The sequence below is a fragment of the Pseudorca crassidens genome, chromosome 10 (assembly GCF_039906515.1).
Source record: "Pseudorca crassidens isolate mPseCra1 chromosome 10, mPseCra1.hap1, whole genome shotgun sequence".
In the NCBI taxonomy this organism is placed as follows: domain Eukaryota; kingdom Metazoa; phylum Chordata; class Mammalia; order Artiodactyla; family Delphinidae; genus Pseudorca; species Pseudorca crassidens.
The window spans coordinates 25516066-25538772 of NC_090305.1; the positions used below are offsets into that span (position 1 = coordinate 25516066).

The 22707-nt window shown below is 41.8% G+C and overlaps 1 protein-coding gene across 2 annotated transcripts; it reads right to left on the reverse strand.

The window, feature by feature from the left end:
* Window positions 1-532: 532 nt before the first annotated feature.
* On the reverse strand, window positions 533-22364 carry FBXO9 (F-box protein 9). Of its 2 annotated transcripts, XM_067752682.1 has the most exons (13): window positions 21984-22364; window positions 18911-18997; window positions 16351-16506; window positions 13637-13694; window positions 12108-12207; window positions 9965-10095; window positions 8843-8957; window positions 6198-6316; window positions 5910-6000; window positions 5230-5325; window positions 4685-4778; window positions 2976-3127; window positions 533-1120 (listed from the first exon to the last, which is right to left on the reverse strand). In XM_067752682.1, exons 1-13 carry the CDS (start codon window positions 21984-21986, stop codon window positions 1012-1014), a joined length of 1311 nt encoding a protein of 436 aa, XP_067608783.1. In that variant the 5' UTR covers window positions 21987-22364; the 3' UTR covers window positions 533-1011. The 2 variants fall into 2 exon arrangements, with proteins under 2 accessions (XP_067608783.1, XP_067608784.1); XM_067752683.1 differs by lacking the exon at window positions 16351-16506.
* Window positions 22365-22707: the final 343 nt, after the last annotated feature.

The following is a 22707-nucleotide window of genomic DNA, read 5'->3' on the forward strand; positions in this document are numbered from 1 at the left end:
ACTGCACCACCAGCTGAGTCCCCGAAGCATCTTTTAATGTCACTATGAACTTGAAAGCAATCCTGGCTGCAGGTGTTTTCTTCTGAAAGTACACAGGTACTCGACTCTAGCTGTATTTGAATCACCAAAACCGAACCTGAATCTGGTAGAGATGTGCCAAACGCAAACTCTGAAATTACCCATAGCGTTCCTGCCGGGGCAGTAACGTACAGTTCACTTGGCGGCTGGCCCTCTCCCAACTTTGGTTCTGGAGAGAGTTAGGACTGGGTTTATATGATCCACTCCTGCTCTTTTATGAACAAAGAAGATTGGCTGAGCTTGTTGACGAGTTCTGGCCCCGAGGGAGTCACCCTTTCTCACCTAATGTCACGTATCTGTAGGGGGCCTGGGTAGGCTCAGTGTACAGATACTATAGTCTGTGGCTGTGCATGAAGACCAAGACGAAAGAGGCGCTCATTCATTCGTAAGCCTTCACTGGCTACCTTAGGATTGTTTTATCATTCTGACATTTTAAAAAGGCTGTCCAAATACATTTTCTTGAAAGAAACATTTATTTATGATCTTTATTGGTCAAAGTTTCAAACAAATCCAGAACAGGTGTTCACATTTTGAGCCTTTAGTGAGAGACACTACGTCACGCGTGAAATAAATGCTGATCCCGTGGGGTGCTCCCCTGACGCATTTAAATACTGGGCTGATCAGTCGGAAGACGACCTATGTGACAGAATCTGCTCAGAAATCTGCTTGAAAAAGGGCACGATTTAAATCCCATGTGGTTTTTCACAACATAAATGTACTGTAACTTATAATAATTTCAAAACAAACTCCCCAAGAATCAACTCTCTCTTTACATAAAAAAAATAATCAATTTATACTCTTCTTGAAAGAACTCCAACAATGTAAAATAAGTTCCAATTCCATATATATATAATATATGTACATTTATAACTTAGGTGCTCTGTTTCTCTATATACTTTTATCCATGCATCGCGGCAGGGGTGGACGTGAGAGCTACAGGGGCCTCTCGGAGAAGGCAGTGTAGCTTCTCACCCTGGCAAACAGCAGGGGCGTGTACATCTTGTCGATCTCGAAAGCTGTGACCGCAGTCTCTCCAGTTGATCTGGAAAGAAAGCACAGAATCACTCGTTACCAGGAGATATCAACTCATTTGAAATCCTTGCCTTTTTTGGGGCGGTGGGGGGGGGGAGGAGTTTATTTTAGGCTTTAGCCTTTTTAAAATTTAATTCATCTCAGTCAATTCTAAATAATATAGTGCATTATAGAAAATTTGAAAAATTTAGAAAAATGTAAAGAAAAATCACTCATCACCCCATCACCCAGATACGGCCTCATGAAGCATTTCTTCCAGGCACTTCAACCTTGCTATCAAACTTTACTGCTGAGATCATACTCTACTTGTCATCCTGCCTTTTTAAAACATTATGACATAAGCATTTCCTCACGTCATTAAATACTCTTCAGAAGCCATTTTTGTGGCTGCATAATATTCCACTGTCGGCTTGTACCACATTTACTAAATTCTCCTTTTGCTGGAGATATAGGCTGTTTCAATATTTGGCAATTAAAAATGATGTTGTGATATTTTTGAATATGAACAAAACAGATCCCTTAGAGTAGAATTTCTAAGTCAAAGGCTATAGACTTTGTAAAGCTCTTGTTAAAATGTATTTTAGAAAGAATTATAATCCTAGAAGAGAATTTAATGAGTTCATATTTGCATGATCAACAGCACAACTTCAGGTTGGAGGGGAAGCAGGTGACGAGTTACATTACCACAGCTTTTAATTTTCTCCTAAAAACAAAAAAGGAGAAATAAAACAAAAAAGAAGAAATAAACAAAAACATAAAATTCAAGTGACTTTATAGATATTATTATAAGGACGTCAACATGATCATTAGCAGTTACAAATGACGTCACTTTTTTCTCTTAAGATGTGATGCTTTTCATTTGCTTTGTTCTACTTCTGGGTTTGGTTTCTTTCTTTGAAAAGAAAAAAAAAAAGATTCCACTTCACAAATTACTCAGAGAAGCAAAAAGAAGATAGCAGGACCAGGAGGTAAGGATGACAAGAGAGAAAAATGCTCTTTCTCAGCTGTCAGGACCTCCCAGATGAGTGGGAAGTTATTTGTAAGATGGAAACGTGACAGAGGAAGTTTTCAACAACGCAGTCAAGGTTGTGAAGGAGGCTAATGGAAGCTGACCTCACAACCTGCCTCTCAGAATTCTGATTTCAACTGGCATGCAGACCCTCGGGCACACACCGGTGTTCTTTCAAACCTAACAACAGCTAAGATCTGTATCCACGTGAACTGACATTTCACTTTCCTAATTCCTTTTTTTTAACTTTACTCATTTCTGCACTGTTCCTTTCTCACACATTCTCATCTGTTCATTAATTATTTCATACAAGCAAATCCTAACTCATAGGACAAAGAACTTTAAATAGGAACCACTAATAGATTTGGCTTTGGAACACACGAAATCTTTTCAGCAGACTTACTTTCCTAACTACAACTTATTTTAAATCTGGGTATAATCCCTGGGGATAAACCAAATGGAAATAAGGTGAAAAATGATCAGACTGAAACATGGGAGAAGAAAAAAGGTCTCGGTGCTTTACAACTGCCTTGAGTAAGCCAACGAATGAAGTCACGCACGGACAGCTCAGTGACCAGGCACCATCCACGCACGGAAGCTGCTCTCAACCCCACAGGGTCGGTGCCCACTCGCACCACCATGGGCAGTGGGCAGGAGCTCGGAACGCTCCACTTCCTGGTCCACTTTTAGGTTCTCTCCAGTTGGCCGTTTCCTTCGTCTGCAGGATTATTATGCTGTGGTTTTGCTCTGTAATCGAACGTTCACTCTGAGGAATCAAACCCTATCTGAGTCCCTCAACTGAACAGGAAGGACATGTCTAGTCCGTAACCTTGGGATTTTTACTGCATTCGCCTACTTGTAAGTAATATGACAAGAATGATGTATCCAGATGAGTTTGTTGAACGTCTGGTGGCCACTGGAACACAGCTGAAGCCCCACGTGAAAATTCTGATCGGCTTCTTGTACAGGGACACGGCGAAAATATCTGTATTTATAGTCAAGTGGTTTCTGTAAAAGAAGAGAGGTGCATGAGCAACAGTGAGGCCTCACTTCACGACAGAGACAGAGAGATGGATGGTGCTACACCTCAGAAGCATGTTAAGTTACACACTATCTGCACATAGTGAACAGCTATTTTGGTTATCGACTGAGAATGTGTACGAGTGCCTGGAAATACACGAAGGACTCTAAACGCAGAAGGCTCTTCCCTCCATCATCACCATCTCAGTCAGTCATCACAACGTCCCCAGGTGTGACGTGCGACCGCATCGCTGCCGTGTGATGGCCGACAGGATGAGGACCCAGGGCGGGCAGCCCAGGGCCAGTGTCAGAGATGCGAACTAAAGTTCCTGTCTCCCATCTCTAAGCCTAGTATTTCCTTCTACTCGGAAACACTTGGGAATTTTTAAAGAGGGCAAGTGATAAACTGGTGAAGGCTGCAGAAAAAACACTGAGTATAACTGATCCTTTGCAATAACAGTAAAATAGTCAACGGAGAAATAGATGTGACAAGGTTCACTGGAATCACACTTCTGTAAATACTGCTAAAAACACCAGAATGTCGCCACTATGCACGGCTTCACTGAGTCATATTCTGCAGAGAAAACTGGTCATCAGCATGGGAGTCCCTAAACTCTCTTATTAGATAAAATCTAAACAGCTAGGGCCTCACGACTCCCCAGCTCTGACCTCAGTAAACTCACGGCCAAGGTCACAGTGACAGCAAGCAACTCTGCCCCTCAGGCTGTTGCCCCCCGATTCCGGGAGCCAGAGGGAGCCAGAAAAGCCACAGCGGAGGGCCACAGGACTCACAGATGAAACCCGCCCTAACTATTCCCATACATGGTGCTAGGGGTGGGAGGGAGGGGGAGTTTAACACAAGAGAAACTTCATTCAAGAGCTATATTAACTATAAAAGCACCAGGCAAGTATTTATTCTAACTACCTCACAACTGGCTTCTTGAGTACACATTAGCGTTTTCAGCCAGGACTGAAAAAAGGCACATGGGGAAAAGCTGTGGAAAAATTAGCCCCTTAATCTGTTAAGAGAATTTAAAATACTCTGGAATGTAATAATTCAGCCATCGTATTTACTTGGCATTTTTTTTCCTTTTGTAAGAAAAGGAAGAAGGAAATTATCTCACTTCAGCTTATTTCCAGTACAAACTGAAATTCTAAAAATATCCTTGTGAAAGAATTATCTCTATGAGTCCATTTAGGAAGAAAATCTCCTAGGATTCAAAAGGAGAAAAGCAAAAACATAGTCATATATAACTGTACTAGTTATTTCACAGGAATAACTAATAGTTACTTTGGCTTTACGTTTTCATGTGTAAGAAACCCGGACCAGAAGAGGAAACTTGGAGAAGAACAAATAAGTTGATCCAATAAAAAATAACTGTGTTTTAGAAACCCTCCAGCTCTCCTCAGAGATATGCTGTAAGTCAACACCCATATTGTATAAATTACAAAACGGTATTTTTTAACCTTTCTAATCAAGAATGCTTGAATGAGCAGAGTAAGAAAATTAAAAGGAAAACTGCCAATTCCACCTTGCATACTCACTTCTTCTTTCTTCTTAGTTATCACAGCAAATACTTTCGTCTGATTGTCTATATCTTGTGACAAGCGATAATGACCCAGTAGAATTGCATCAGTTCTAAAAATTAAAAAAAACCCAACACTTTAAATCTATTAATCCGTAATGTGTATTTATTTAAGTAATCGAGAAGGTAGTAGGTTAGTTAGAAGTGTTTATTCAACTTGCCTGAGGGCAATCAGCTAGGATGTGAGTAAGTCTAGTCTCCGAGGCCCCAGACCTGCGGAGGGACATCTCTGCGGAGAGGCCCAGGGATCAGCTGTGTTTTTTTTTTCTTTTGGCCGTGCTGCATACAGCTTGTGGGGTCCTAGTTCCCCAACCAGGGATTGAACCTGGGCCCTCAGCAGTGAAACTGCTAAGTCCTAACCAATGGACTGCCAGGGAATTCCCGGGATTGGTACTTTTCACAAGTGCCCCAGATGACTGCTTCTTTAATCCAGTATTAAGTTACATAATCTGCAAGTTACCACCTAAAATTTGGACTGGATAGAAAACTACAGAAAGACACTACCTGGTATTCCTGGTTCTTAAACGCGGAACAATGGACTGGGGCTCCTCAGGGGTGGTCAGCATCATCACGTGGCCATCTGGGAAGAACCTTATGTACCTGTGGAACAAGGAAAACACCAAAACACCACATGCAAATAGAAAACACATCCTTATTTACTGGTACCGAAACCTATTTACTCATGGCTGTGCAACCAGAATGGAAATACCGTGGGCCAAAGAAGTGGCAAAACATCATTGACACAAACATGACCTGTGAGGCCAGCAGAAGAGAACCAAAGCATTTGTGTGTTTTTCCCCAAAGCACTAACTAATGTCAAACAAAAGTGAGGCCCAATGCTATTACAGGGCAGTTACCATAGCTTACTCGTTTCCCAGTGACACTAGTATCTGGTGAACAATAAGCCTGAGTAACAGCACAAGCTACCTGACAAGGCAGAAGACACGGAGGAGCTCTAAAGTGACTTCATAGTGATTCTTAGGTTTAGAGCCCAGGAGGAATTAACTGATTTCTCTTAACCTACTGGTTCTTTGAGTGCAGTTCCTGTTATAACACCGGATGAAAATACTGAGGGCCATTTTGTGGATAAATGCAAAAGCCACAAAGAACAGATGTCCAATAACTAACGAACCAATACTTGGAGAGAGAGAATTTTTCACTCACTCAGTTTACTACAGTTGTACCTGTAATATTCCACTTGGTGCCAGGCTCTATAGAAACCATCAAGAGACTGTTCCCCTTGACGAATATATGTGGTTTTACTGATATACACGCCTATAAAAAGAAACAGGTTTTTTAGAAAGAACATAATAAAAAATTTTTACCACCATGTAACATGTTTCCAGTTTTGTTTTTATTGTGGTTTCCTTTAAATATACTTACAGTACTCTGCTCTGTTATAGAAAATTAAGACTGTGTATTTCTCAAAATCAGCACAACAGGTCACCATTGCTCTAAAGAGTTCAACTTACCATCAAACCGAACACGTGGCCTTTGTAAAAACATCTCTCTCCAGGATGTATATGCAACAAGTTTAATACAGCTTCTGCCCCAAACTTTCAAGCACGCCAAACGCCATATTTCAGGATCTCTAGGTAATAAAAGCACAACATCAACACATATAACAGGTGAGTCCCTATCCGCACTCAGACATGAGAAGCATTCCTGCCACCAGCCATCTTCTATTCGGCAATATTGGTTGAGTGCCGGCCAGGCACTGTCCTAGGCACTGGGGACAGACTGACGGACAGGGCAAAGGCCCTGCTCTTTTACAGGGAAAGCAAACAAAAGAGAAGAAAACAAGAGAAAAGTTTTAGGTAGTGTGCTCAGTACAAAAAGAAACAAAGCAGAGTAAAAGGACCAGGACGATGGTGGTGGGGAAACAGAGACTATTTGTTTCTGGGCAGGTGTCTACGGTGACGAGGAAGGGTATCCTGGCAGAAGCAACAGCATGCAAGGCCCAAGGGCTGGAGTGTGGCCAGCACGTTCAACAAGGAGCGAGAAGGATCATGCAGCTGCAGCAGAGTGACTGGGTGAAGTGCAGACTACGTGTGTGAAGAGGCAGGCAGGGGCAGGTGACATAGTGCTCTACAGGCGGGAGTGGCCCTTTGAGTGAAGTGGAGGCCACTGGAGGGTTCTGAGCATGACTGATGCTTTTAAAAGGTGACTGGTGGTCTACGGAGAATGTGCTCCCGGTATGTAAGAGCGGAAGCCCAGAGACCACACAAGATGCCAATGCCATAAACCAGACCAGGCCTAATGGTGGCTGAGCCAGAATGGTACTCGGAGAAACAGTGAAACAGTCAGACTGGAGGTCAGTTACGAAGACAGCACCAACCCTAACCCTAACAAGACTTTGTCATGGGATTACTGCAAAAAGCGACGCAACTGACATGGTTCTAATACAACTCAAAATAATTTTAACGCCATCTTTAACGCTATCTTTAACTGAAAACATTCCATTTTAAAGACGCAGGAATTACTTATATTGAAGCCAGACTGCAAAAAGAGATAAACCGCCCAAATTTACATTGCAACGTATTTAAATTTTTTTCTTTTAACAAATACTTTTATAACCAAATTTTATCCTACCCCTGAAAATTTATTTTCTTAATTCCCTTTTTGTTTTCTCCTGTGTAATTAAAAGGAAAGTTAATGGAATAACAGTGCTAGAGACCCCAATTTCAAAAGGCTGGGTCAATCCACTAGGTGCTTGATAGGTACTTGTTAAACAGAAATGCACACAGAATCACCAAAAAAAACCCCAAAGGCTTTAAAGTAATCAAATGTTTTACCCAAAACACAAGACTCCAAATGAAATTAGGTTATTTAAAAACAAGGCATCTGTATTTTAAGAACTACATAAAGTTATAAAAAAAGTTCTAGATGCTAAGGATAAAGTATTTATTTTTATATAAGACATTCATAAAGGATTACCTGTCTTAAATAAAGTTACACTAAACTATGATTATTCTTCACATAACCAGATTTTAAAAGTATAGCTCTTTTCCCAATTTTACTGAAAAATATTTGACACACATCACTGTAAAAATTTAAGGTGTACAGCACAATGGTCTGATTTACATCTATTGTGAAATAAGCCACAATAGGTTTAGTGAACATCCATCATCTCATACAGATACAATAAGAAGAAAAGGTCTCCTGTGATGAGAACTCCTAGGGTCTACTCTCTTAACAACTCTCTATCATATGGCGATGGTAACCATAGTCACCATGTTGCACATTACATCCCTAGTACTTATTTGTACCTTCTGACCACCTTCTTCCCTCCCCCACCTCTGGTAACCACAAGTCTATTCTCCTTTTCTATGCAGATGCCACATGTAAGTAAGATCATGCAGCATTTGTCTTTCTCTGACTTATTTCACCTAACATAATGCCTTTAGAGTCCATCCATGTTGTCACAAATGGTAGGATTTCTGCATTTTTCATGGCTCAATAATATTCCATTGTTTATATATACCACATGTTCTTTATCCATTCATCCATCCAGGGACACTTAGGTTGCTTCCATGTCTTGGCTATTGTAAATAATGCTTCTACGAACACGGGGGGCAGATATGTTTCAAAGTTAGTGTTTTTGTTTCCTTTGGATATATATTCAGAAGTGGAACTGCTGGATCATATGGTAGATCTATTTTTAATTTTTTGAAGAACCTCCATACTGTTTTCCATAGTAGCTATACCAATTCATAATCCCACCAACAGTGTGAAAGGGTTTCCTTTTCTCTACATCCACATTTATCTCGTCTTTTTGATGATGGCCATTCAAACAGGCATGAGCTAATATCTCACTGTGGTTTTGATTTGCATTTCCCTAATGACTAATGATGTTGAGCAACTTTTCATGTACCTGTTAGCCATTTGTATATCTTCTTTGGGAAAACATCTATTCAGGTCCTTTGCCCATTTTTTAATTAGATTTGGGGTTTTTTGCAATTGAGTTGTATGAGTTCTTTATACATTTTGGATATCAACCTCTTATCAGATATATGGTTTGCAAATATTTATTCCCAGTCCATTGGTTGTCTTTTCACTTTGTTGATATGTTTTTCACCACTGCCAGAGTTGCTTAAAAAAAAAAAACAGTAAGTACCTGGCACAGATATAGAATCCTCTGCACACCTGTGACAACTGCTCTAACGATCTGAGGTCCAGGTCGCTCGACACCACCCATCGGAAGATGTACATCAGGACCTCCATCGGCAGCGCTGCAAAGGAAACTATCCTCTCAGTGACTCTCCTTCCTATACATCACTCTGCTGTCACATTCTCCCTGCAGATATCTTTATGTATTCCTTAAATTTTATAAACCACACCTTCAGTACTGCTCAGAGCTACAGCACAAGTATATTTAACTACCCAGAAGTAAAAATGGTTCCTAACATCAAGACACAAAATATCTTTGTTTTTTCAGTATTGAACAGATCCAAAGGTATTTTTATAAAGTACCCCTTTCCCTTGGAAGATCATTTCATCATCAAGATACATAAAAATGGATATGTTAGAAAAATAGTCTAGTATGTATGCGTGCGTATGCATTTGTTAACATTAAAAAATAACTTCCATCTCCTGGAAATTTTCAGTTGTCCTCCTCTGGAAAGTCCCATAGCTAAGTAAACAACATTTAACATATGAAAAGAAAAAAACCCCATCAATTTTTAAACATTCAGCCCATCTCAGGACTACCGTCCAACCTGGCTGAAGTGCCTGATGGTGCCATTGTTCCTCCGGTTTCCTGAGGGCCGCCCCAACTCACACATTCACCCTCGCAGAGCATCACTGAAAAAAGAATGGCACACTTTTTTTTTTTTTTTTTTTTGCGGTACGCGGGCCTCTCACTGTTGTGGCCTCTCCCGTTGCGGAGCACAGGCTCCGGACGCGCAGGCTAGGCGGCCATGGCTCACGGGCCCAGCCGCTCCGCGGCATGTGGGATCTTCCCGGACCGGGGCACGAACCCGCGTCCCCTGCATCGGCAGGCAGACTCTCAACCACTGCGCCACCAGGGAAGCCCAAGAATGGCACCCTTTAACAACTGTGCTACAAACTCCACTCTACTTCGGATCTTGAAAAGCTTATCAGTATGCACAAATTAGATCTCCCACCATACTTTGAACTAGAGCAACTGTCTGACAAGCTATCTGACCTTGTAAGTTTGGAAAACGTAAATCTAAGGAAAAGTATTTCTCACTGAGTTATAACGACCACGAAGTCACACCTGATATGTGAGTCTGACTGCTCTCAAGTTCGGGCTGACACAGTTTGAGCACAGACTCCTGAAACGTGAGCTGCTGCTGGAAGTAGGACAGGAGGTCTGCCATCTTGCTGTCATCATCGGTATCTTCGATGCTGAGAAAATAAGGGAGGTGAGTGAACGCAGTGCCACAGTCTACACAACACAGCTTAGAAAATGATTTTCCACAGTACTTTCAAAATCTGCTTTAGAAAAAGTCATCCAAAAGCAAACTTCTTACTACTTTTTTTTTTAATATGATAAATGGTTACCCTGCCTTGCAAAGGAGTACCATACCAACTTTTTGAAGAAAAAAGCTTCAGCAATTTTAATTCCCACAGAGAAAGAATTTAAATTTTTGGATACAGGTGTTGAGATTTAATTAATTAGTTTTATGGCAAATAGAGATTTCATGAATTAGTAAAAAGATACTTTCAAATGATTTTTAAAAATCTTATGTAAATATATCCTTTTAAGTGACCATAATCCATTGTAACTGGATAAAAATAAAACATACAAATGTTATCTGAGGTGCTTACTTACCAAGGGTTTTCTAACGTATGTGCCTTATCACCCTACCTTTAGAGAGGAAAATATGTAATTTTAAAAAGCTGGGTCCACAAATAATTTATCAGTATGAACAAATACATAGTTAAGAGTTCTAGAAAAATATACAGCTTTCCATTTTTGCTAACAGTAACCTTAAAAATGGTCAGACTTACAAAAAGGTTGGATGAGGATGCAGTTAGAAAACCAGGAAGGGCTTATTATAAGACAACAAAGGGCACATGCGGTTGAGGCTAGATGGACTGCAGGGCTATGCTACCAGCTTTTTACAGAAGGCAAAAAAAATAGCAGAGGCTTTTAGGGCCTGTTAAGTCTGTTAAGAAAATAAACTGTACCCTTAAAGAACTTTCATAGCATCTGGGTTTGTGTAACAGGACGGGAGAGAAAGAAATGTTCCTTTAATGTTTTAATACAACCTTTCTCAACAGCCCTTGGCGTCTATCAAACTGGCTCAGAGCTGGGTCTAAAGGACTCTACCCAAATTCAAAGAAGGTTTAGAAAAAGCCCCAATGAGTCCTTTTGAGTATGAACTACCTCACGTTATTAAATCTAATTTACTGAACAATATTATTAGCCCCAAACAGACAATAAATGCTGACTTCATCAGGATTTTTTTAATACGGCTTAGCCAAAGCTTAAGTGTTAATACCATAAGCAGTTAAACAGCACTGGCGATCAGCGCTAAGTTATCGATAAAGGTAACCTCTTAATTGTTTCATGGCAGAACTAATATAATATCTCATCACCAAAATTCTATTTTTCTATGTACTGCTCATTTTAAACCTGACATCCTTTTGTGGGGACAGACTCCCTTCCCTTCTACTATAAGCTTTGGGAGAGAGAGGGCTTAAGCCAATACAATTTTATAATTGTTTTACACACAGCTTCAAAAGTATTTGCTTAAAAATATATTCTCTTGGTCTCTGTCCATATAAACAGTCAATGCTACTCCATGACTGTGATGCCAATGGCATCTGTACAATGAAACACAGTTTCTTTGGGTTTTTTTAGGAGCGCTTATGTCTTGCCCGTGTTTTTAAACAAATGTTACAGTCTTAACAGTATTCTATCTACAACAAAGTCTGGTTAGAGTCCAGCATTTTCCTAATAAAAAGCCTTTTAAAAAATGTATTATTTCAAACGGACAGAAAAGGAGAAAGACTAGTGTAATAAAACACTATGTACCCAATTTCAACCATTAACATTTTTCAGGCTTGCCCTGATCACGTTTTAATAGTTTTGACTTTATACGTTTCAGAAAGTTGAAATGTGTCCTTTAATTTACTCCTTTCAGTAATCACTGCTTTTATTTAAAAAAAAAACTCTTTCATCACCTAATTTTTGTTACACCTGTTTAAAATATGCATTTCTATATTTTACTCTTAAAATTTCCCTAATTAAAAAATTTCTACAACTTTATAAACAAGTCTTTATATTAAAGACTATATAACAACAGAATTAGCACCGTCTTCTTATCATTATCATGTTAAGAGTCAACAGGGCAAAGACGCTTAACTTTAACAAACTCTATATATTACTGTCTATCAAATTATGTACGCACTAGCTGTTTCCAACGCCATCACCATCTGGAGACCGGGTATAAGTAATCTTGAACTCTATATCAGGTACAAGTTGCATAGCCCTACGATAAAACTTGATGGCTAAAAGAAAAAATAAAGCTAAATTAGCTATGACCACACATTTTTGTCATTTCCTTTGATTACCCTAACTGTGGTTTAATTTGGTAACTTTCTTTACAAACAGCCAAATTCCCTTTTTCTACATGCAACAGTCGCAGTCAGCAAACTTATTTCCAAACCCTACTAGTCAGAAATAATCTTTTTCTAAAGCTCTCACGTTACAGAAACTTAAGATGTTGCATTTTACTCTTATCTTTTAGCCCATCTTTTCCCTCTGCCTCTCACATATTGTCAGAAATGATCTTATATGTGGCTGTCTTTCTCTGTGCTTTGAAAATGCCACTGCTGCAGCCCCAACAAAAACACCTTTAAGCAAACTTCTTCCTAGGATGCAGAAAATAAAACGTTTCCTCCTGAGTAGAATAAGGAGAAGGGTTTTCTGGAATTTACTGGAATTTATTCTTCAAATCCAACTTCCTTTAGTCCAGCTGCCTCTTATTTAGCTAAGTAACCTATAAAACCTGTTTTAAATCCATCTGCTGGCCAGGAGGTTTAGAACTAGAACACTGAGCAGTCTCTCCCACAGAGACATACCACAGAACTTGGGGCTGCAGAAGCCGACTAGTTCTTTCCCCACAGATGAAGCCCACTCAGTTCAGTCCACTCTGCCGTGTTCTGCTGCTCTGGGTGAGTGACTGTAAACTACGTGGACACAGGAACCTCACAGGCTAATCAAGACTGTGGCAGGATACCACCATTTGGGCCCTTTTCATATCTCAGAGTGAAAATACCCCTAGAAGAAACTTGCAGATAAATGCAGTAATTTTGAAAATGTTATTTGGGGGGCATTTTCGAACCACTCAAGTGCTAGCATTTTTTTCCATGCCCCAATTAACAGCTTTTCTATCAGGAAATGAAAGCCTAATTACAAACCTAATCTGGTAAACAGCCCCACCACTTGGTTTACTTACACATTTCTACTGGCCTAATAAAAGAGACAATAAGGCTGAAGAGTATTCCTTCTCTAAAATGTACATTAGAATTTAGAAAGCATGTACATGTTCCTCCATCTACCCTTCATAGTCTCCTCCTCTGAAATAACGTTCACCTATAAAAGGCGCATATCCTATTTTTTCAATGGCATATCCTGCTATTTTTCAATAAGCAACAGTATTTTTAAGACTTTAATAATGAAGAATAAATACTAAACCCCAAATGTAGAAAAAGGTTATTTGACTAATCCTACCAATATGAGATGTTTCTCAGCAATATTTTTTGGAGAGAGACAGGTTATATAAAAATACAATTTTTATTTTTTAAAAATCAATATCAAATATAGAGACTGATGTTCTGTATAAATATATTCTTATTTTTTAAAAAATTGGTGAATAGCAAAGAGTTCTTATTCAAAACTGTCAAGACAAGATGATCCTGGGACCTGAGTTTTTACCTTCATAGAGAGCTCCATTTTGTTCTTCTTCTACTGCTTTTAGGAAGAGTTCTCGAGCCTATAAAAATAAACAGTGAAAAACAATTTCTGAAAATCTGTACTAAAAGTGAGCGTGGGTGGTAGAAGGATAGCCTTTTCAACAAATGGTGCTACAGTAGTTAGACATCCACAGGCAGAACAATGAATGTCAACCTCAACTTCATAGCTTACATAAAAAGTGACTCGAAAATGGATCAAGGACTTAAAAGTGAAACTTTAAAAACTTTTAGGAAAAAAAAGAAAGAAAATCTGGGAGACTTGGGCGAGGAGTTCTTATACTTGACACCAAAAGCACAATCTATAAAAGGAAAAACTGATAAATTAAACCTCATCAAAATTAAAACTTTTGCTCTGTGAAATTTCCTGTTAAGAGGATGAAAAGGGTTTCCCTGGTGGCACAGTGGTTGAGAGTCCGCCTGCCGATGCAGGGGACACGGGTTCGTGCCCCGGTCCGGGAGGATCCCACGTGCCGCGGAGCGGCTGGGCCTGTGAGCCATGGCCGCTGAGCCTGCGCATCCAGAGCCTGTGCTCCGCAGTGGGAGAGGCCACAACAGTGAGAGGCCCGCGTACCGCAAAAAAAAAAAAAAAAAGAGGATGAAAAGACAAGCTACAAAGTGAAAGAATTTACAAGCCACATATTCAACAAAGGACTTGTATTTGGAATACATAAAGAACTCTCAAAACCCAACAGTAAAAACATGAGCAATCCAATCAGAAAAGACAAACAGGTATTTCACTGAGGGGCGTATAAAGACAGGAAACAGCACATGGAAAGATATTCAACATCATTAGCCATTGGGGAGATACAAATTAAAATCACAAGAAGGTATCACTACACAGCTATCAGAATGGCTAAAATTAAAAAGTAATGACATGGGCTTCCCTGGTGGCGCAGTGGTTGCGAGTCCGCCTGCCGATGCAGGGGACACGGGTTCGTGCCCCGGTCTGGGAAGATCCCACATGCCACGGAGCAGCTGGGCCCGTGAGCCACGGCCGCTGAGCCTGCGCGTCCGGAGCCTGTGCTCCGCAACGGGAGAGGCCACAGCAGTGAGAGGCCCGCGGACCGCAAAAAAAAAAAAAAAGTAATGACAACTCTAAATGGTGACGGGGATGTGAAGACACTGGATCACTCATACACTGCTGGAGGGAAAATGGTGCAGACGCTCTGGAAAACAGTTTGCAGTTTCTTTTAATCAAAGATGCACTTACCATACAACTTAGCAATTGCACTCTTAGGCCAGAGGGACGAAAACTCATGTTAATGCAAAAACCTGCATATGAATATTCATAGCAGTTCTAGTAATAATAGCCCCAAACTGGAAAAAACCCAAATGTCCCTCGGCAGGTGAGTGGTCAAACAAAGTGGGGTACGTGAACACCATGCAACACGACTAAGCGGTAAAAAGCAACAAACTACTGACACATACAACAACTGGGACAGACCTCAAAGGAATTAAACAACACTTTTTGAATATCAAAATTATAGAAATGGAGGCCAGCATAGGGGTTGCCAGTGGTTAGGAATGGCTGGGGAGGAGGTGGGCAAGAGAGCGTATAACTATCAAGGTAGCAAGAGGGAGCCCTATGGTGACAAAACAGTTCTGTATCTTGATTGTGGTGATGGTTACATGAAGCTACACGGCTAATTGCAGAGAACTATTTATACACATACAGACAGTGAAGTGCTTGGAAACCTGAATAAGCTCTGTGGACTGTACCAAGGTCTACTTCCTAGAAGTCTAGCTACGGAAGGTGTCACCGTCAAGGGAGGATGGGAAGGGTGCACAGGACTCCCGTGTGCTATGAATCTGTGATTATTTCAAAATTAAAATGAAACAAAACAAATATGAAAGTTTTTAGTTATCATGGTAATGTCGATTATTAAACGGCAAATTTTTGTAAAGAAAAACTTGGGTCTGATGGTATGAAGATGACAACCCCCGTGGAGTAACAGGATACAGTCAGCCCTCCACATCCCTCTCTCTGCATCCTCGGATTCAACCAACTGCAGATCAAAAATATTTGAAAGGAGTTCCACAAAGTTCTGAAAAGCAAGACTTGAATTTGCTGCGCAATGGTAACTATTTACTCAGCATTTACACTGTACTTACAACTATTTTCAGAGCATTTACATTGTACTAGGTATTACAAGTAATCTAGAGATGATTTAAAGTATACTGGAGGATGTGCGTGGTTACACGCAAATGCTACACCGTTTCATACAAGGAAGGTGAGCATCCCCGGACACAGAGGGACAAATGTTGTGAAAACTGAAATGGTGGGTTGAGTGTACTTTGTGTGAACAAGCACTAGGAAAGAGGTGAACCATTAGAAAGCATTCAAAATTTTCCAGGATAAGGAAGTAATTACTGCATCACTATAAATCTGTTCAACTCAAAATATAACAAAATATTGCATTATGACCTTTGGGAAGGTGTTAACATTTAAACCAATTTTTTCCCCTTTCGGGCTTCTGTTAAACAGATTCAGAGGCATCTGTCTTTTAGACCAGGTGAATCTCAGGGGTGTATATTACCAAAGAGTTCCGGCAAGACTGTATACCTGCAGGAAAGAAGGAGTAATCTGTCATCCAAAGGCCTACAAAAAGTGGTGAGGGATGGACACCCTGGCACACTTGTCACCATCTTTCCAAGTACAACGCCCCTAACACTTAACTTTTCTTCTTTTGCCAGCTCCTGCTTTCCTCTGGTGTCTGCTGCTCTCAGTGAAGAGCCTCTCGTTGCTCTCCAAGGTCGAGATTCTAAACTGCTCGAGCCTCCACCTGGGGCAAGTTCAAACATCCACTGAGCTCGGAACCTCTGGAGTTGTGCCTGAGGGAAGAAGAATGTTTCAGGACCCCCCAAGGAAGAGGAGCTCAACTCTGGAACAATCTGTCAATAGGTCCAACACCGATGTCCACACATACACATATGCTAAGATAAGAAAACACTGTCTTTAAATTATTAAATTACTGAATACTACCATTAAATACCTGTTATCCTCCAAGATAATTTTTTGCTTAAGACTTTGAAGAAATTGTGAAATTTTGCCTAAAATAAGATTCTCTATACAGGAGAAATCTAATGGTATGAGAAAATCAAATTTTAATTGGAATCGAAAATGTAAGCCATCACTTAGGGACTGAACTTAGATGCTTTCAAACATTTCTTCCCTTGGAATACATCACCTCAAAATCCTGTATGCGAGCCCCAAGTCTTTCTTTTAATAACCTTTCTCTTTTTTAAAAGTAATTATTTTTTCTAACACATATCATTAAAAAGAATCTAAACACAGAAAAAGTGAAACCCCCTCTGTGGCGGGCTCTGCTGTGCTGCCCAGACCCCCCCATTAGGAACTGCTGGGAGTGCCACAGAAGAACAGCCCTCAGCCCTCGCCCTGAAGTAGGGCCTCAGGGAGACCACACCCCTTCCCAAGTGCTCCCCACCCAACGACTGATCAACGAGAGTGATCAAAGACCCCGCTCTGAAAGGTCATTCTTCCCCGCTCTGAGGAAGTCCTCGGAACTTCCGCAGGATTAACTGAGCTGGTCCACTGAGACTGCAGAGCAGTCCAGCTCCCCCAACCCCCTCAGGCTTCCCTCCCTGCCTCCCTGGCACAGGTGCTGACTCCAAGAGCACTGCTTAATAAACCTCTTACACCCACCTCGGAGTCTGCTTTCTGGGAACCCAACCTGGGATGCCCTTCCCCCCAAAGGACATTGGTAATTGGATTGTATATATTAGTGCTGGCTTTTTAAAAAAAGAGTACAGATTTAAAACATGAAAGCTTTTAATAATTTTTCTCTACATTCTGCACACTGCTTTGACTCCCACCTTCCTATTATGAATGTAACACATATACCTCTGACTTAAGCATGTGGGATCTTAGTTCCCTGACCAGGGATCGAACCCGAGCCCCCTGCATTGGAAGCGTGGAGTCTTAACCACTGGACCGCCAGGGAAGTCCTAGCAGCACTCTTAACGCCTACTAGATGGTGCACTCCAAACGCACAAGTATTCTAAAGATTACAAATTCAGTAAGAAGCACTTAACTAACCTACAATGAATAGTTTTCTATTTCGATGCACAAAGCTCTACCCTATCCTTTTAAATGGCTGCAGAATATTTCACTGTATGGATGCATCATTACTTAACACAAGTGATGGATATTTAGGTTGTACTCCATTTTTCCATATAAACAATGCTACAATAAACATTTTTGTATGTGTATATTTACTCACTTCCCCTATTATTTCCTTAGGATTAATTTCCTAGAAGTAGGATTGCTGGTTCAAAGGGAATGTATGTTTTTCATTTTGATCCATATTGCTAATCTTCCCTGCAAAAAAGCTGTAGCAACTTATGCTTTCATGTATACTGCGTGAGTGTTCTCAGAGCCTGGACAGCAATAGGCATTATTCACTAATCTGATCTTTTTTTAAAAAAAAATTCTTTGCTGATTTAATTTGTTGTTTCTGTTTTTGTTTTTTTTTTGTGGTACGCGGGCCTCTCACTGTTGTGGCCTCTCCCACTGCGGAGCACAGGCTCTGGACGCGCAGGCTCAGCGGCCACGGCTCACGGGCCCAGCCGCTCCGCGGCATGTGGGATCTTCCTGGACCGGGGCACGAACCCGCGTCCCCTGCATCGTCAGGCGGACGCTCAACCACTGCGCCACCAGGGAAGCCCTTAATTTGTATTTTAAAAAAATTATTAGTGAGGCTGATTATCTCTTCTAATGTTTCATAAATATTTATATTAATTTTTTCCATTAGTTATCCATTCCTATCTTTCTATCCTATGTTGTTACTACTTTTATAAGGATGTTACATCTGTATCAGAGATATTAATCCTCTTCCCCTAGATGGTAAATAGTTTTTCCAGTTAATTATTTCTTTTGATTTAGGAGGTCTTTTGCTATATATGGGTTTTAAACTTTTAGGAGGTCAAATCTGTCAATCTTTTTCTTTAAGGTGATGGGTTTTAGTCATGCTTATGCCTTGGTTTGAACACTTTAAACCCACATATTGAATTACACAGCAGCAATTACTGATATTCCTTTTTACAGAAAAAGAAATCTATAACATAGTCATAACTTAAGTATTCTAAAAACCGGTATGAAGATACAGCTACATTCAATGCAAATAAGAACCTATGAATCTTCATAATTATGACCAACTCCTGCTTATGTATGGAAAGCAACAGAATAAGAACGAAATGCACAAAGGAAGAAACATGCCTGCAAATCTGTCTCAGCAGGGCGTTCGTTTTCATCCTCATCTCCTGCCCTGACAGCGTCGGAATGACAATCTTCCTCAGCTTCTGCCTGAGTGGGGGAAAGCAAACGACGCTCAGGAATAAGCAAACACAGTTTCCCTGGTAACCTACATCTCCTATTCAGCTACCTGCCCAGTGAAACACACAGCTGCCTCTCCCTAAATATCTTCTTCACAGGTAAGTTAAATGATTCCAGTCAGAAAAGTCTGACACTTTAATTTTTTAATACTGTAGAATAAACAACTTCACTGGGCTCCAGCTTAAAATGTTTTGGTAGGTGGTTAAAAAGAACAACTTTGCTTCAGAAAATAACAGTTGGTGGTATAGAGTTCAAATAGTTTTTGTTTCATGGATCTCTTAAGACCATATAGAGCCCATATATGGTTGTCCCTTCTTTACACAAACTGGAATGTTATTAATGTGTGAATGACTTTAGTCTAGTAATATTTTAAATGTACTAGAAAAGCTCACTCAAATCAAAGACATGTAAGAGTGAAGGTTTTTGTAAAGAAGCTCCTTCCATTTTTTTTTTTTTTATAAATCCAGATTTTCATATATTGGATTGACTTAAAGTGGAATAAAGCTGGGCTGGAACTACTGTGCACGGCTTGGGACTTAACAGAAGCCTCAGGCCAGTTTCCGTCCATTTTATCCTTTTATTCTCCATAAATGTTTGCTAAATAAAACTGGATCCTATATTCCAGTGAAAACGAAATGTTGCCTAGGTGTGGTCTATAACCTAACACACTTGTTAGCAAATAAGACTTGCTCAACACTTCAAGTGTTCAGTCCTATAAAGAAATGTGGCAATCAGGGAAGTGACTTTGAAGGTTAGTTAGAAATAAAAATAATAAAATCTATTTAACTTCACTCATTCCAAACACGGTAAGTTTTACAATTGCCAATTGGGGTTGTAATTTGTTCCCAGGACTAAAATGTCTGTATGAACACCTAGCTTTGAGCACAGCAACCAGATATACTTGCACTACTTCACAGCACAACACAAACAAGCCTGGCTCCCTATCTTATCTCTGGCAACCAGACTTACAACAGAGGTGCCTGTGAGATGTGAACTAGTTAGTACGTGGTAAAGTGCTTGGCACCCTGGAAAGGCTAAATCAGTGGAGAAATAAAAGAGAAAGGCTGAGCCTCGGATGAACTTCCAGAAAACTGGAAAATCTGAGCATCAACGCACTGTCAAATACATTTTTTTAAGTCTCTTTAAGCTGAGAGCTTTTCCTACTCAGATCATCAGTCATGGGAAATTACACAATAAAAGGGTTTGAGTTTATAGATCTAACAAGTGTATTTCTCTCTCTTCTCAAATAAGGGTCTGCTTTATTACTATAAACTCTAAGGACAGCTAATGGAAGGGGACCTTGGTCCCTGGGGTATCTCAGTAATTCAGCCTCTACCTCTAGCCCAACAGCCCCACCAAAGTGACTTCAAGAGCTCCCCCTGCTCTCTCCAGCCCCGCGCTTTGGCACACGCTGCTTTGCTCTCTGCGTCTGGAACGCCTGCATCCTCTTCCACTTGGCTACTTGCTACTCATCCTTCATGATTCAGCTCAGGGATTATCCCAGGAGGAAACAAATTCTGATCCTTTCACTTGCCTCTTTGGTTTTCCCATTACACTTGTGCTGGCATCACAGCACTTAAGACTTGTATTGAGATTTCGTCTCTTTCGCTAGAAATCAGTGCATTGGCATCAAGATCTGAGGTCTGGCACTATGCCAGGCTGATAAGAAGTGCTCCAAAAAATGAACTAACAAATAAAATGCCATGAGGATATATAATGCGTATCTCAAGGATGAGGTAAGGAGACAGGAAGCCTATAATACAGACAGCATCTTCTCCCCTGGGCTGTGTTAATAGAGCTCTCATCCACTAAGACTTTGATTTTGACAGTACGGTGACAATAACAAGAACCATCAAATTTGGGGTTTTACCATATGCTCTTCAACTCAAATACCACTTGAAATAAGTAGGTCTTTGGCTGTCATCCAGAAATTTTCACTTTGTTTTTCAAAACTGAGTTGGACCTAACATCACCTTTCACTAGAGTAGCTCATGTGTTCATCCTTTTACTGTTTTACACATGGGACTAATGAAATACAGAAAGTTAAGTGCTTAATCCTGGTCAGAGAACTATTTCTGAAAGTTTAAAAGCATAGTCAATTAGTGTTTTTCTATTCACCAAATTGACTTCATAAAATAAGTTCATTCAACCATTCGTGTATTCAATAAACACTTGGGTGTCTACTATAAGCTAATGAGTTTGGGATCATTTCACTCTTGAATCACTCAACTTTAGCCAGAGATTAGTTTCTCGGAACGACAATTTATTTGAAGCCAAAGCAAAGCAGCATGGGGCAGAGACTACATACGCCAACACGCAATAGCCCCATGGAATCTGCTTTGTCAATTTCTGGAGCTTTGCTCAGTTCCTCCATTTGGACCGCACTGACGCTGCTTGGGCCCTCACTGCTGTGAAATGAGACAAAATCCCTCCAACCCCAAGCCACCAGGACCGCTAGCCAAAACCCTGCCCCAGGAACTGCCGCGTCCTGGGGCGGGCGTCTCCTAAACCCAGGACTCCTTAAAGGGTCAGAACGGCGGCTCCATGGGCAGGCTTTTTGTTTTGGAGGGGCGGGGGGCGGCGATCAACAAGTGTCTCCACTTGCCAAGGCTCCCTCCCGCTTTCAGATGTTGCGACGGCTCACCTCAATCTACGCTCGCTTTTATTAAAGGGACGAGATCGGTTCAATGCCCTCAGCAGGCCGAGAGGCGTTATTCTCGGCCGTCCAGCAAACCCGCTCTGCTCACCTGGAGACCCAGCTAGGGGGCTCGGCAGGAAGGAACCCCGGGGAGCGGGCAGGACTAACACTGTCCGCCACCCTCAGGCCAGGGCCCCAGTATGGTGGTAGCCGTTCAGCCCCCAACCCTCGCAGGTTCACCCTCTCCACGTCCCCCGGGGCTCCCCGCAGGCCCGGGCCGTCCCGCCCGCCGCCCGCCCGAGCTCCTCGGCGCTTTACCATGCTGGCGGGCCAGCCGGCCGCGGCCGAGGGGCTCTCGGCGCCCCTCGGCACCGCCCCCGCGAGGAGGTGCCCCGGGAGTCCGGTGTCTACTCCTGCCGTCTGCTGCAACGGGACTTAGCAGAGTTCTCGGTCGGAGAAGCGCACCAGGCAGCGGCAGTAACTGCGGGCCCGGCGTACGGCAGCCATTTTCGCAGGGCAGAGGGCCAGATCGCGGCGCGCTGGGGCGGCGGCCGGGGACTCGCGGAGCGCAGGGACGCCTGGGGCCCGCCGAAGCCGAGGACTATGCGCGCACCGGAGCCTCGACCCTGCTGGAGACCCCGGACGCCGCAGCGTAGATGCACCCCTGCCGCGGAAACCTGCGCCGGCGCAGCGAGCATGCGCAGTGCTGATCCGCCGCCGCCCGCGTGGGCTGCCCTGCTCCGCTGCTCGCGCACTTCCCTGTGGAGGGCTAGGGGCGTGCGCTTTCTGTGTGCGCGAGGGACAGCCCGGGTGAGGTCAGCCCGGGGTGCCGAAGGCCAAACTCAGCCTAGTATTCGGCTCAGTGAACTTACGCAAACTTGAACAGGACTTAACTCAAATTTAGAGTTGAGACCCTAAGGCAAGCGGCCCGAAGGCATCGAATTGGGTGCCCGGGACGGTCACTACACGATCCTCGGCTACTGTGGTTAGAGTCCCACTCCGGGATTGCAGGGAGACATTTAAATTCCACTATCGTCACAGG

Bases quoted from the DNA above. Each gene is read 5' to 3' on its own strand.
- FBXO9 (XM_067752682.1), bottom strand. The intron at 13,695-16,350 runs TTAAGTGTTAGG...TTATTTTTATAG, and splicing joins AGCTGGCAAAAGAAGAAAAG to GCTCGAGAACTCTTCCTAAA. The intron at 6,001-6,197 runs GTAAGTTGAACT...TTCTTTTTATAG, and splicing joins GCCACGTGTTCGGTTTGATG to GCGTGTATATCAGTAAAACC.